Source organism: Solea solea, chromosome 13, assembly GCF_958295425.1.
Source record: "Solea solea chromosome 13, fSolSol10.1, whole genome shotgun sequence".
In the NCBI taxonomy this organism is placed as follows: Eukaryota; Metazoa; Chordata; class Actinopteri; order Pleuronectiformes; family Soleidae; genus Solea; species Solea solea.
Window position 1 is genome coordinate 8,238,637 of NC_081146.1, and position 13,848 is coordinate 8,252,484.

At 40.9% G+C, this 13,848-nt stretch overlaps 2 protein-coding genes across 2 annotated transcripts; both read left to right on the forward strand.

Moving 5' to 3' along the window:
- Window positions 1-101: 101 nt before the first annotated feature.
- Window positions 102-6,527, forward strand: si:ch211-105c13.3 (uncharacterized protein LOC325758 homolog). Its single transcript, XM_058647340.1, has 3 exons — window positions 102-261; window positions 5,770-5,891; window positions 6,045-6,527. Exons 2-3 carry the CDS (start codon window positions 5,772-5,774, stop codon window positions 6,201-6,203), a joined length of 279 nt encoding a protein of 92 aa, XP_058503323.1. The 5' UTR covers window positions 102-261; window positions 5,770-5,771; the 3' UTR covers window positions 6,204-6,527.
- Window positions 6,528-11,077: 4,550 nt separating this feature from the next.
- On the forward strand, window positions 11,078-12,627 carry s100t (S100 calcium binding protein T). The gene is made up of 3 exons (XM_058647339.1): window positions 11,078-11,175; window positions 11,907-12,063; window positions 12,167-12,627. Exons 2-3 carry the CDS (start codon window positions 11,908-11,910, stop codon window positions 12,329-12,331), a joined length of 321 nt encoding a protein of 106 aa, XP_058503322.1. The 5' UTR covers window positions 11,078-11,175; window position 11,907; the 3' UTR covers window positions 12,332-12,627.
- Window positions 12,628-13,848: the final 1,221 nt, after the last annotated feature.

A 13,848-nucleotide genomic window follows, 5' to 3' on the forward strand; every position in this document is an offset into this window, starting at 1 on the left:
TTTATTTAGGAAAACGTAGCTGAAAAGTGCTGTGTTGCCCAAGCTGCTCCTCTTTCCACATTCCTTCTCTCTCAGGCACACGCCCTATGACAATGAAGAAAAAAAAAAGAAAAGAAACTGGCTGGAGTGAGAAGTTAAATCACGGAAAAGATATGTGTTGCTGCTTAATCCAGCCCAGGACTGAAAAGGAGGATCATTGAGAAAGAAGGAGAGCACAATCTGAGAGTGCACTTTCTTGACTTTTGTTGCCTGTTGTTGACGGTGAGTCTCTTTTATTCTTCTTACGTGTTATATGCATGCGTTTTTCCTGCTGATGCTTTAGTTTATTAGATTGTTTTTTCCTCTCCTGGCGAGTCTGTTCTGTTTTTATTGTGAACTGGAAAGTGGTATTTTTAGCCCATTCCCTGCACCGTGTCATCAATTTTGTATAAATACGCAGCTGTATTGTCATTACGCAGCTTTGATGGTCACACGGATCAGGTTCTCCACTTCTTGGTTGGTAATCGAACCGTTCCAGAGAGTCTCAAGTAACGTTCACTTATTCATGTGTTCGTGTCGGTGCTGCCTCTTGCTGCTCTACAAATTGCCAGGATTAGCTGGAGCTCAATGCAAATGTGGGGCGAACTCTTCGCGTCCTCGTTACGCACGGCACGGAACGGGGTTGTGGGGGATCGTGCGCTGAGGCCGCCGACGTCCACGTTAAACGGGGACATGTCGGTGTAACGGAAGGTAGACGTGGGCTTCTCGACTGGCCAGTGTGAATTATTCATTTTACGACAAGAAGACTCCGGTAACGAGACTCGAGTGGCTTCACCCATGTGTAGTTAATGACGCGCAGGAGAAGTTTACAGAGTGCAGGGCGGTGACAGGTAAAACAAGGACTGGTGCAGGAAGTGAGTCACATTCACTGTAACCAGATCACATACATAGAAAAGAGATGTATATAACATTTACTTAATAAAAGTTAAAACCCACGACTACAAAACCTAATGGAAACAAATTCAATTTATTAGTAAAAATAAAGAAAAGCTCTGTGACCACTGTCTGATTCCATCTGTCTGACAGAAAGTCCTCACTCCTCATGTTTGACACTTTATTGTAATAGTTTATTCCCATTCATTCATTAAGTAAGCGAGCATGATCTATCTACTGTTGAGTGGGTGTCGGCTTGGGGAGGTGGCTGCTGGTGGACTGGGATGGGTTGGGTGGCCTTTCTTGACTTACCAGTTAGTGCTTGTCAAGACTTGAAGCGACTTTCTCCTTTCCCAATACTCAAAGTGTGTCATTTTAATTGAAATATATGCAAATAGGCTTAAATGGCTCATAGAAAAATACAATAAGAAGAAGATTTATATGTGCACTCGCTCTATGTCGCAGTTGAAGGAATGACACACAGTAGACTTAATTATGGCAAATATTGATTTATTATGTCTTTGTTTGACCAGGTAATTGTTATTGTTGTCAGATATCGTTTTAGGTTAAGAAGCTAAGAAAATATCAAGCTAAAATCAGCTTTAGAACGATCCTTTTCAGCCATAACTTAAAGTAATCTTGGTTTGTGCCAGAGCAACACAATCCAACAATTAACAAACAAACAAAAAACATGATACTCTGGGTGTAGCAAGGGCCTAGACCACACAAGCTTTATAAATGATAAAAAAATCTTAAAATTGAATTCTAATGTTCACTGGGAAGCCGTGGAGAGAAGCTAGATGACAACCAATAAGAAGCCTCGATACGGAGCTCTGAATCAGGAGGCGGGAGAGTGATTTCTGATTGATACCTGATTATATTCACCGCAATAAAATGAACACACAAACCGTTCAATTTCCTATATGATGATAGTATTTATGTTCTCTGTGAACCTGCTGGGTCAGGTTGTTTATGTCAAGGCCAATAAAAGTGATATCATTGGTTTGTATTAGCGGGTGACATGTAGAAACAGAAAAACAGAAACACTAAGAACACTAAAAAGGGAACCAAATGAATAAGGCCAGAGCAGAGCTTCCTGTCCACTCAGTGCATGGTCACCTACCCCTCATAGCAGTTTCTTTTCACTCAGGGGTAAATGTGAGGCCCTGATGCCCCCACATCTGACCGAAGCCTTCTTGGTTTCACGTTCATCTCATTAGACTCTAATGGACGGCGGCCAGTGGGCATTTTGATGTATGGCCCATACAGATACGAACATGACCTGCTTCTGTGCTGCTGCTGTTTGTCTTGTCGGGGGTGTTAGAAGGTGCTGGGGCAATTATAGTAACCCATTAAATAATGATGAAGAGCATGCTGATGATAGATGCTCACTTGTATGGAATGTAGTTGTGTGTGTGTGTGTATGTATGTGTGTCCAGGTATTACTAATGTTGTGGGGACCTAAACCTGTTTACACAGTCACATTATAGGGACTTGTCTTCAGTAGTAATTGTGGTTAAGGATAGAGTAAGTCTACAGGAAATGAATGCAAGTCAATGCAATGTCACCTCAAGTCATGAATGTCAAATGTGTGTGTGTGTGTGTGTGTGTAGTATGACAGGGAGACATGAAACACAATCCAGGTTTTGGGTACCTGCTCTCACTCACTCAGTAATTAGGTTAATGCAGCAGAAGTCCTAATTGGTATCCACCGTCTCTACATGTGTGTAAGTGTGTGTGCGTCTGTGCGTATGTTTGTGTTACCTATTTAGGATCTTTTCTGGACCACAAACACTGATCTCACCGGCCTCGTTTCTGAGGCTCTGGTTAAGGTAATGGCTAACATGTGAAGTGTGCTTGAAGGTTTTGGTTCAGTTATCCAAACAAATGGAAGTCTATATTACGTGTTCTTGCAAGATCTGTGTCCGATGGAAGAGTTACCTGTCTTACTCCTTGTTCTTACCCACTCTTGTTTGATAAAAAGCCCACTTTTGGACTCGAGTGTCTGTCTTTTATTTTCTGTGAGCCGTTGCCTTGGCAATCCCGAGTTGCACATTTGCTGGCATAACATTCTCCACATCCCAGTTCCAGATGACCAAATGAAATCCTGCACAGGAACGTTCAAAGCTGTTTTTGCTGCTATTTCTCACAACTCTGTTGCCAACAGTTTTTTTTTTATTCTTTATGTTGCACTAAACATACCAGTGGTATACTTAATATATCATTTATATAGAAATGATACTTATTTGATAATTGACATGTTATAGGCTAAACAAATAATTGTTTAATCAAGAAGTTATTAAATAATTAGTTGCAGCCCTAGTGATTTACCATTAGCAAGAAACTATTACTACTACTACTAATTTGTGTGCTGACTTATTGTAATCAAACTGTGGGTTAGGGCTCTTTGGTCCACAATAAAATGCTAAATGTACACACAATATATATTATATTCTAACTGTTTACCTCCAAACTCTATGTCAGTCAACAATAAATAATGTATGTCAGTCAAATCTATTTTTTAGATATAGATAAGATATAATATGTGACATTTCTGCTTTAAAATATCAACAAAAAAAGACAAGACTAACGGAGTAGTGTACTAACATTAGCGATTTTCAACACTCAAATCCAGAGTAATCCTTATTTTTCTTCAAGGCAATGAAGAGAACTTTTGGATCGCTTTTAATCGCATTATCTGCTAAACACACAGGGGGAACCCGAGCTTCTTTTAGTGAAACCTAAAGTAATATAGGGTGAATTTTAAAAAAATGTCTTGATTGAAAATGCGTTTCTTACGTGGTATAACGTGTAAAACTAAGTAATAATAAGTAGAAACTGAGTGTTCTAGTGTTTTTTGTTTAGAAGCAGGGTTTGTTATTTTATGACAGGACAGTGAACACACAGGCTATTGAAGCCGTCAGGACGGACACGGTGGACGGTTCAACAGGAGTTTATAAGAGGAACTGATTGTTGTTAGTGGTCGTTCTGAAATGTTTTGATACTCCTCGTGACAGTCAGAGTCAGTCGTCTGACAGTCGACAGTCGTGTGCTGCTGGTGTTTTTGTAACATTTGTTCTCAGCGCTTCTATTTCAACCAACACAAACTGAAGATTTACAAAACAACTCACATTTAATCTGTATTCGGGGGCCTCTGTCTTGTATAAGCAGTTGTCTCGGCCGTCGTTTGTGACCATCTCACAACACTCAAACTGTTTGAGTGACAACTAATTGGAGTTTGATTGGTTAAAAATGTATGCAGGTTTATGTTTGATTGTTGAAAAAGGACTGGGGGCTACTCGCTACATGTTGGAGGCTCCCGGTTCGGAGACAACAGTTCCCATGATCCCACACTGCTTCCTGACATCATCAAACTAGGTTCTGTGTTATTGTTTTGTTTGCGAGCCCCCATAGCAACACAAATGACATACTGCTCATTTAAATGCCTCATTTAGAGAAAACTTGATTTATTATTATTTTTTGTTTCCACAGGACTATTCCCACATCTGTTTCCCCACCATCAGCAATTACTTTAAATGAGTTGCACATGGATGTCACTGTAGACTAAATATGACATGCAGAAACCATGTGTCCTTTACTTAGAGAGAGGGGGAGACATAGAGAGACAGAGGGAGAGAGACGATTCCACGGCACATATTTGACATAGTTGGAAAAGCACAGGTTTTTGTTTTTTTATACCAAAAACAATAGCTCTGTTGTTCAGCAGAGCCTCAAGTGGCTCCAAGATTCTCTCAAATATAAAAGCAGCATTCAGTGTTTGTGTTCAGGCTACTTTAATCTATTAGCGCTCAGCTGACTGGCTGGGTCATGTTGTTTTGCAGCTCCGAGTGAAGTATGCAGTGTATTCCTACAGTGAGAGAGGAGTGCTGCTGCTGCTGCTGCTGCCCGTCTGCTGCAGCGTCATCTGAACCCACAGCCTCCTGCTGGCTTGTAGGGATCAGATGTCCACCGTCAGAGATCACAGCTCCCATTGTGTTTACCTCAGAGACTCCCCTCCTCTCCATCCTTCCCTCACTCCCTCTCTCCTCCTCACCTTCGTCTCCACTGGCGTCTCTTGTGCGTCTCACCTTTCCAACATGTTTATGTCCAGAGGACAACATCCACACATATTGGATTCAAACACAGCGTTATGTGATCGGTCTAATAATTATTAAATGTGTACTATTTTCATTTGCTTTGCAATTTATCCGCCATTATAACGACTCTTCAGTCCTTAAAATGTAATTGTTCAACATGGAATATCACCGCTAGTATCATTATTTGTCTCGCCCGATTTTAACTGGATCATACCCGCTTTAAATGGAAACCCTGGTGTCCCTGGTGTGACATTCAGTAAATACTGAAATACTACATTTAAAAACATGTGAAAACTTTAATAATATCAGTACATTTTACACATATGATTGCCATTTTTTCTGTGCATTCATGATTTTCATTTTTTAGTTCCAACTATTGTTCAAGACCTTGTAACTATGATTTACAAAGCTACTTACTAATATTATTACAATCATTGTTAAAAATCCCCAAATGTATTTGTTAAACCCATGCAGAAAATATGTTACACAAGCCTTTACCCGAAGCCCAATGTAAACATGTTTTAATATCAATGAGTGGGAATTAGTAACCCAACAGCATAACGTCTGAGTGTTTGAGATACGGCACTGTATCTCTTTTTTTTGCCAAGTTCCACATTTAATTCTACTCTGCACTCTTTGCCCTTGCCTCTCTCTCTCTCTCCCTCTCTCTCTCTCTCTCTCGCTCTCTCTCTCTCTCTCTCTCTCTCTCCCTCTCTCTCTCTCTCTCTCTCTCTCTCTCTCTCTCTCTCTCTCTCTGTAGATATGGAAGAAGCCATCAAAACGATCGTGACCACGTTTGTCGGTCATGCCAAGGGGAAGGAGAACCTAAAGTCAGGCGCCTTCAAGAAGATGGTACAGCAGAATTTCGGCTCCATCATGGAAGTAAGGACTTTTACTCTGCTTTTTGTTACCGTTTATTTGTTTTTGCTGTAAATAAATAATGCAAATACGCAGGAGTGAGAGAGAGAGAGAGAGAGAGAGATGATCCTTCAGTGTCATGACAAACTGCATCTGTGTGTCTTGTGTTTTGTTCAGGACACAGACAGCTCATCTGCCATTAAGGAGATGCAGCAGGGACTGGATGCTAACAACGATGGAGAGGTCAGCTTCCAGGAATACCTCACTCTGATTGGCTATGTGGCCAATTCCATGAGTAAAAAAGTGTGTGACTCTAATCAAGTGGCGGCTCCCTAGATGTTTCTGAAGCTGTTTGCTTTGGTGGATCTTCAGATTATCAGCCTCTTCTGTCCTTACCAGAATCCTCCCCTTATTCCAGACGTTCCAGTCGTCATGTGTACTTCTAGTGCGTAACAGTCCATTAACATTTACATCACTATAATCTAACAGTTGTCTAATACTTCACCGTAACGGTTTTGATTCTTAGTCACACTATCTCTGATCTCTGATCAGTCAGGGACACACTGAAGGGCTCTGAGCCAGGCATGAGTTTTTATACCAACGACACAAAAAGATACTTACCATATTTGCAAAAAATAAAAAGCTTTATATGAAAAACCATTTGTATTTCTTGTCGCACTGCTGATGTTTGCAATGAACTTCCACTTAAATTCTCCAGGGAAAACAACACACAAACGCTTTAATCTACACTTCCATAATATTTCTTTATAATCTAAACTTGGTGTTTTTTCTGCTGTTCAAATGTGATGTTAGCATTAAACAAATGAGTTGATCATTTTATTGATTATTCTAAACTAAGCAAAACAAATGCCCATATTTGAAGCTTTGAGATTTGACTTTAGCGCCTTGACTGTTTTTCCAGCTGTCAGTCACTTTATTGTCTATTTTCCTCTAAATTAGGACATAATTTAAAAAATGTATGTCATATTCTGTTGAAGAAGACATGACACTAGTGTTCTAATGTTCTAATGTTTACTGACATTCTACAATAAGTGTGAAGTATTCTGCTTTTGACATACACTTGACTTCTTTTTTCAAACCTTTTTTCTATATACTATCAATGAATATTATTGATTATTAGGCTAATATGAAACTGAAGAAGTGAATGTTTTATGGTTATTACAAACAGATGTTTCAACCTTAACAATTCTAAGTCCAAAACATTTGAATATAAATGTATTGCACTGACAGTGTCTTATAGTTGTTGTCATTACTCAGCTATTGTCTGGATGTTACTATAGAAATAAAAGGGTATGTCGCAATTACCACATTATTAAATATTGGAATTATCACTACTAAACACTAATCCTGACACAATGGATGTGTGTGGAAGAATAAGTGACATCTAATGGTGAGACTGCAGACCGTAACAAACAGAGGACTTCTCCCCTCATCTCTCCCTTTCTCAAACATGGCAGAGGACTACAGTGGTCTTCCCATATCAGAAAGGATGTTTTTATTTATTTGCGTAGTGAGCGTCCACAATGTACATATAAAAGGTTTATTCTAAGGCTACGGAACAACATATTTACAGCAAATCTGTTTTAAAACGATTATACATTCATACAAACATCGTGTGGAGTACGGGTAGGAAACACAGGATACACGGTCAAGGATACTAATTCAATCACAATACAACAATTCTGTGAAAATCAATATATTGCAAGACACAGTGCTGTAAAGTACAAATACTTAAGTACAAAATGCACATATCTGTACATTACTTTGTTATTCATATTTCTAGCAGCTTTTTGACTTTTACTTTTAACTATCTTTGTTACTCGTTACTACCAAATAAAATCAGAAGAAGAAGAGTTGGTATTATGGTCTGTATTTATATAGAGCTTTTCTCCTCACTTTATTAACACTTTTACTTCTAAACTTAAGTTAAGTAAGTACAGTAAATGTTATATAAGTAATATTATAAAAAGTGACTTTAACTTCTACCAAAGTCATTTTCTGGTAAGATACTTTTATGTACTTTATACATTATATATATATACTTTATACTGTGAAAGTTAAAAGTGCAAGATAACTCTATTTACTCACAACAACAACAACAGCCGCTATTGTCAGGTACTGTAACTTCCACCCAAGTTTCCCTCATTCATTTGGAGACATAATGCAGCGGCGCCCGGCGAGTGAACCTGGCAGTCACTGTTTACATTTAGTTTGTTAATTAAAATATTGATAAAAAATTGATATTGAGCCACACAGACACCACTGATACCTGATGATACCCGCTCCTTCTGCAGCGAGACTTGCTAAATTTAGCTGTGATGCTCAAACTCTGCATCATCAGCTATTGCAACCAGATCCCGAGAGCAGACACTTCTTATTGTCTGTCTTTCCTCTGCTCTGCAACACTATACATACACACATATGGCACATACAAGTGTGTGTGCACACACTATGTGACACCACTCACAGACACACTACACTGCAGCAACAACACCTAAACAACAAGATAGTACTATGACCACGGGAGGAGTCAAACATGCCTCTCATGCATGCAGTGACCGTGCTTTCTGCTTTATAATCATATTCATCGTGATCATTCATTCAAATGAACATGATTACATGGGTTTCTGGCTGTTATTGTTGCTCTTTGTTCACGTTTCCTGCCTTTTGGTTTTCATTATATTGATAAATGACCTGTGATGTGTGTTGTGCATGCATGTACAGTGTGTGTACACTTGGTATTCCTTATGTTGTGGGGACCTAAATCTGTCTACACGTTCACATTAAGGGGACTTGATTTTTGTCCCCATCATTTAAATTTCTACACTTTAAGGTGAAGTCATGTTTTAAAGTTAGGCTGAGGTCAGGATTAGGTTAAGGTTGGAATTAGGATTAGGATTAGGTCAGTAGTAATTATGATAAAGGTTTGAGTAAGTCTCCAGGAAGTGAATGTAAGTCAATGTAGTGTCCTCTGAAGTCACGGAAACCAGTGTGTGTGTGTTTCTGTGTCTGTGTGTGTGTGTGTGCGTGTGTGTGTGTGTGTGTGTGTCCTTGAATGCACATGTTTACCTTCATGTGTGTCTTTGTTTTGGGATTTTTCTGCATGGCTACCAGGTGTGATGGCTCCATTCATCAGTGTTACACTAATCCCCCGGATACTGTATCAGGCATGACCCTCCTCTCCCCCCAGTAAACATCATACCCCCCTCACACACACACACACACACATAATACCCTTTTTGCTGATTACAATCGGGCACATTTGGAGACATGACAAGTTATTTGTCTCCTCCACTATTTATTTTGCTACACCTTACCTTACCTTTGTTTTGACATTAAGAGGAAAATGGTCGCCACAGCATGGCTGGTTAACTCCCTGTCACGGGCGAGATTTAACATAGCAAGCGACACATCGCTCCTTGTGTTGCTGGTCCACTGGGATGAGACTAATTCAGTGTCTCCTAAACTCACTATTCATACTCAGCGGCTGCTGACTGACTTTAAATGCGTAGATCAGGGGGGTTTAATGAGGCACTGACACACTGTCAGCACTGACTTGACTGCGCACACTGTTGTCTCTGAGGAATCAGCCTGACTCTCACTGATAACATGTCAGCAGAGACACAAGGAAACAAACGATCTTAGCCACTTAAGTCGGAATCGCATGACTTTTTTACTTAGAGGTATATATTACAATAAGGAGAAGTGGAATAGTTGGCATATGGATAAAAGGGCATATGCAAATGAGTGCAATGGAAACAGTCTTAGCAAATAAGAGCTAGAAATCATGTGACTGAAGTGTCCCTTCCGCTTCCATATTTCGCTGTACTGGAAAAATAAAGGAAACTATGGTGAGAGGGTGAGAGGAATTACAGAATGTGGGACCAGTTTAGAGGACACTGACCGACTCATCACATACTCCACACAGAGTATGAGCTTTTGTTCTGTTTTAAAATCACACTTTTTACACAATTCACATTTTTATGTGCAATTTATTGAGAGTGATATAGTGTGTGTTGTTAGCGGTTTCTATTCATTCATATACACAGCGTGACTCCAAGACAAATTTTGCTGTGGAACAATATTGTTTGACAACATTCCTCCACTCCTTGCAAGAAGCAACTATTCCTACAATAAAGAAGTGAAGCGGCAACATAATGGCACCGTACATCATCAGCTGTTGGCTTTCTTTATTTACATCGAGTTGTGCCTTGTTATCCTACTGTGGTGATATTATGAATATGCCTATAAACAGGTTGGAGTACGACTGAAAGCACAAAAAAGTCTGTATACTGCTCAAACGCCTGGTTGCTCACACAGTTTGATTGGATAAACGCTCCTTGACCCTGCTGACCCTGCTGACCCCTGTCGCTGTATACACACAAACGCTCCCTTAGTGAGGTCCGGTAGTATTACAGTATAACTTTACAGAGCTTGTTTTCAGATGAAGAACAGAGAATATAAATAATTCTGCATGGTTTCCGTTCTTGAAGACCAAACAGAGGTAACAACAACAACAACAAAGATGACCAAAGGTTATACACTATCATCACTCATTTAAAAAGTCTACAGTGTGGAAAACAATATGTTTGCCACTTTATCTTGCCATTAAACCACTCACTCATCGCACCAAGGTCCATAGAGAAAATGTGAAACGTTACATTCTGGTACACAGGAGTTGTTGATCCACGGCTGTGTCCATCAGTAAATTAAAATGTGTTATTTTGAGACGTCAGAATTTGTGACACAAAATGTACCAAATAATAATTACCAGTATGTCCTGTGTCACTTAAAATCATGATTTTGTTTACTATGGACTTTGGTGCAGGAGATAAAGTGGTTATAACCTGAGTTTCTGACCTGGAAAAGGCCGTTTAAAATATAAAACCTCATAAACCACCTGAACTGTTCTTTTAACATTCACGCAAACTCTTCAATGCGGTCAAATTTAGACACCAATTTACTTAATGTCTTGCTGTAGTTACACTACCATTAGCGCTGTACGTCAATATCGCTCTGACAGAGTGGGATGGAGGAGGGCGGGTGGATCTTACCTGTGTCCATTCAGAGGTGTCTGATGTGTAAATGGAGAAGGGGGGGAGGGGGAGGGGGTGGGGGGAGTGGAGAGGAGTAACAGGTGGAGGGAGGGAGTTAGGAGGAAGGGAGAAGTGGAATGGGTGGAGTGAGGGGATGTATTTAAGACGTGGTCCTGCTCGTCCTCCTCATCATCGCTGTAACCTTCTCTCTCTGCACCGGACCAACAGGCCAGCACTCGTCCTTCTGTCAGGTAAGAGACTAACTAAGATGGAAAGATTGTCTCTGCTTTTCTAAGAGGATGTGCATGCAGGTGATGAAGGATGTTGTCTATCAATTGACTTCTTATTCAGAATTCTGTGCAAATGAACAACAAAGACAAGAAGAGCTGTCTGTTTATTCACTGATAACTTAGGGAAAAAGTGGAAAGGGAAAGTGTTGTACTTTGCTGCTGGTTGTGATGGCAGCTTCCATGAGGAGACACTGGTGCAGGAGAAGTCATCACAGTTCAGAGGATACATGCACAGGCCTCCGGTGCTTCCTACCAGCCGGAGTCGAGGCCAGATCAGGTTGCTTCCATGTGTCCTGGTTACATCTCCTCCACTGGTTGAACAGTTTTAGCAGCTTAGAGTTTCACTCTTATCAGCTGGCTCACATGACTGTGTCCTGACTCCCCGATGTCCTCCTCACTAAGACAAAGCACCAAACTGACCGAGGATAGCGTTATCTGTGGCAGAATCTTATCAGGGCCACTGGCAGGGAGGAAACACTCTTGATGAAAAAATGTTAGAGCGAACCTGACCCCGAGGGCTTTGCTGGGATTCTGACTCCACACTCCCCTTTGCCATTCCTCAGCAGACACCATTTTGTTGGCGGTTGCGTGTTTTTCTTTAGTTAAAAGTACATTTCTGAACGTGTGTTGTATGGATTTGATGCAGACTGACACTGACCACTCTGGTTGTCTCCTCCTCTGCTTTTCTCCAGAATGTCCAAATCAGAGAACCCTTCCACCCTGGAGAACGCCATGCAGCTCATGATCCAGACCTTTCATAAGTACTCTGGAGACGAGGGGGACAAATATACACTGAGCAGGAGTGAGCTCAAGGAGATGCTCACCACAGAGCTTGCCACCTACCTGGGGGTAAGAGATGAAGGTGGACATACTTTGTGTAATTTGATGTCTATAAAATAGATCTAATTCATTTTGTTGTCTTACTCACACACACACACACACACACATGCAGAATGCCCAGGATAAGGAGGCAGTGGATAAAATTATGGGCGATCTGGATTCCAACAACGACGGCGAGGTAGATTTCACCGAGTTCATCATCCTGATCGGAGCTCTTACCGTAGCGTGCAATGACTACTTCCAAGAGTACAATGACAAACAGGAGAAGAAGAAGTGAACGCCCTCAGCACAAAGACGGCCACTCTGCAAACCCAGAAGGTCCACGGACGTCCTGTCATGGACTTTATATACACACACCCATATGTATATGTATATATATATATGTATACACACACAGCTAATAGTCGCTCAAGAATTTCATGTTGAGTGTTTGTCCATTAAAAACTGTATTTATTATCTGGAGATTTCACGTTAGTTCCGACAACTGTTGAATTTGTCAATGTAGCTCTCCTTTTTTCTTTTTTTTTGTTCTCTTTGTGTATTTTATATCACAAACCATGGACCCCCCCCCCCCCCCACCACCTGCCCTCCCCCCCGGAAAGAATAAATGTGACCTTTACTTGAACAATTCACTGTTGGTTGTACTTTATTACAGAAGAGAGGAGGAAGAGTGGGAGCAGAGTACGGGCCCCAGGTGGCAGCAAGTAACCTTTGCTTGAATCAAGCACTTTGACAGAATTGATTAGATGTACTTAGAGTGAGTTTGAGTGTTGGAGGGGTTTGCTGGTGATATAATTCTTTCCCAATGCATCAAAAGCATTAGTTGAGTGATGAGTGGTATGAACAGGTAGTTTTCCTGTTTTTACAAAGTAGAGCTGTGAGCCAGGAGTGACCTTGGCTGGGCTAACACCCTCAATTGTTTAAAAGTCCCTCTTCCTAAAGGGAAAAAAAGCCCCATATGAGAGTTTAAGTGTGTGTGTGTGTGTGTGTGTGTGTGTGTGCGTGCATTAAAAAGGAACTACCAGCCTCAGTATTAGAAACACAGGAAACAGTTCTTTCTTTCAGACTATCCTGTGGTGTAAGATTAATGGGAAGTGTGGATACTACAGTAAATTTAGAGTTTCTCTGTGTGTGTGTGTGTGAGTGTGAGTAAAAACAAGGATCACAGACACACGCGCACACACGTTGGTGAATCTGAACCTACAACCTTTATTGGACGTAGGGTTTAAGATGTGCACGGGAGTAGAGTTTTTAAGTCAGGAAGGAGAAGGTGGCAGATGGGGAAGGGTAATGACGGGGGAGGAAGTGAGAAGAAAGGAAAAGGGTCAAAGGGAGCGAGAGCAGCACAGTTTTCCGTGCGGCTCCACACAGCAGCCGACAGTTTTCACACGTCTCAGATGGGCTTTTTACACTTTGTGTCAGAACTGCTGCTGAGCCGCAGAGGAAATCCCATCCTCCAACGAGACAGTGAGAGTTGACAGCTCCCAGTCCAAGCTGCTCACATGTATGCGGCTGAAAAAAATCCCAGCCAGTGACAGTAACTGAGAATTAGACAGCATTTATGGTGTCTTTTCCTCTGCAGTAACAACAACAGTGTCTCTGCTTTGTTCCTCCTCACTCTCTGGAGTGGGTTTGCTCCCACTGTGGTCAAATGATCCAGATTTTCTTCTCTCAGTCCGTTAATCCCCAGCTGCAGTGTCATTATACAGTCAACACTCATTTGTATGATTATAAGCTCACGTATACTGCCCTTTTACCGCAGTGATTCTGCATCGGAAACTTATTGCCTGATAT